The 2,001-nt window shown below is 50.3% G+C and overlaps 1 protein-coding gene across 1 annotated transcript; it reads right to left on the reverse strand.

Annotated features, from left to right (window-relative positions):
- Positions 1–11: 11 nt before the first annotated feature.
- On the reverse strand, positions 12–1,912 carry LOC105560295 (the record flags this gene model as incomplete). Its single annotated transcript, XM_012009289.1, has 1 exon — positions 12–1,912. A coding segment is annotated over one exon (1,901 nt), but the record flags the coding sequence as incomplete, so codon positions are not given.
- Between the last annotated feature and the right edge of the window lie 89 nt (positions 1,913–2,001).

A 2,001-nucleotide genomic window follows, 5' to 3' on the forward strand; every position in this document is an offset into this window, starting at 1 on the left:
GATGAGACTACCTTAGTCTTGGAGCACACAAGTGAAAACGTGGCGCCGTTTGAGTCGTGAACGGATATGTATATGACTGCAGCCATTGCCAATTGAGAAGCATCAGAGAATCCATGAAGTTCCACTTGCGAATCGCTCCATGTATTGAGCCACCGAGGTATTGAGAGTCTGGCCAGACTTGTGAGTTCTTCTCTGATGGAGAGCCACCGGGCTGAGAGCTGGGATGGCAGTGGATCATCCCATTGGAGCTTGTGCAGCCACAGCTCCTGCAAGAGAATTTTGGCCTTGATCACGACGGGTGATGCAAAGCCAAGTGGATCGAATATCTGAGCCACTTCAGATAAGACGAGGCGTTTTGTGAGCCTGCTTTCCTTGCGTGAGCTTCTCGTTGAAAATGCAAATGTATCTTCCTGAGGGAGCCATTTTAGTCCGAGTATCTTGGTTGCGCAATCGTCGAATGTGATTGGTAAGCCTTGGTCTTCGCTGTCGGTGACAGTCTTGAGTATGTCGAGGTGAGTAGCATGCCATTTTGCCAGTGGAAAGCCGCCCGCCATGCAGAGGCCTTTTAATTGATGTGCGACCTCCTGCAATTGTTGTATAGTATCTGCACCACCAAATATGTCATCGACATACCTGCCATGAGTGATGGATGGCACAGCCAGTGGATATTTATTTCCTTCGTCCTCTGCTAGTTGTAACAGCGTCCTGACGGCCAAGAACGGCGCGGCCTTTGTCCCGTAGGTGACGGTTGTCAGATGGTATGGCACTTCATTGAGTTGATCGTCCATCCAGAGTATCCGTTGCAACTCCCAGTCATCCTTGTGAATTTTGATCTGCCTGTACATCTTGGTGATGTCCGTAGCAAAAATGTGACGGTGTCGTCGTATCCAGAGGAGAACATCTGAGATATTCAGATGCAATTTCGCTCCAGTATACATGAGGTCGTTAGCAGAGTAGCCCGATGTTGATGCGCTGGAGCCATTAAATACGACTCGCAGCTTCGTTGTTGTACTGTCAGGCTTGAGAACACCGTGATGTGGTAGGTAGAAGTGTGAGCGCCGACTGGAGATGGATGATGCTTTCGTCATGTGGTTGAGTGTCTCGTACTCCATCATGAATTGTTGATAGAGACGTTGATAGTTCACATCCCTTGAGAATCGTCTGCGTAGTCCCTTGAGGCACTGATGGGCGACGTGGTACGAATCACCCAGAAGATATACTGGTGATTTGAGCGGAATCCTGACGACGTACCTCCCTGAAGAATCACGAGAGTGTGTAGCCTTGAAGTGCTCTTCGCACCTCTGCTCGTCAGGAGTGAATTGGTTGACATCGTGAGTAGGCACCTCCTCTTGAACCCAGAATTTTGTCAGTAACTCGTTGAGAGCATCCTCGTTGACTTGAGTAGAAGCATGGTGCGTTGATGTGCGTGTTGCTTCCCTATTGACAGGTCCAAGAACGAGCCATCCGAAAATGGAGAGTTGCGCTATCGGCATGAGTGGAGAATGCCGAATGATATTGGGCTTGATGATTTGCCCGTAAGCGTCGGCGCCGATGAGGATGTCAACTGGCCGTGGGACGAGAAAATCAGGATCAGCTAATGCCAAGTTCCTGAGATGTGGCCATTCTTCCGGTTCCGCCTTGAACGATGGTAAGATTGATGTAACTGTCCGGAGGACATGAGCTTGAATTGTGGCAGCTGCGTTGGAATGCATCGAGCACAACGTGATTGACACGACTCCTCGTGTCCGAGTACACTCCTTGCCTGCAACTCCAGTGATGACAATACCTGAGTATTGACGAGGGATGTTGAGCTGCCGGATGAGATTCTCCGAGACGAAGGTGAGCTCGGATCCTGTGTCAATGAGCAGACGCGCTGAGTGGTGCGTTGTAGAGGAGTTGACCAATGCCAAGGCTGTGGCAAGCAGCGTTGAGTAAGATGAGCGGCTGTTTGAGCTGGTATTGACGACTGCACCGGCTTTTCAATGTTCGGGCGTGGCCGAA

This window comes from Vollenhovia emeryi, unplaced genomic scaffold (genome assembly GCF_000949405.1).
Source record: "Vollenhovia emeryi isolate VEMERY1.0 unplaced genomic scaffold, V.emery_V1.0 DF946074.1, whole genome shotgun sequence".
Taxonomy (NCBI): domain Eukaryota; kingdom Metazoa; phylum Arthropoda; class Insecta; order Hymenoptera; family Formicidae; genus Vollenhovia; species Vollenhovia emeryi.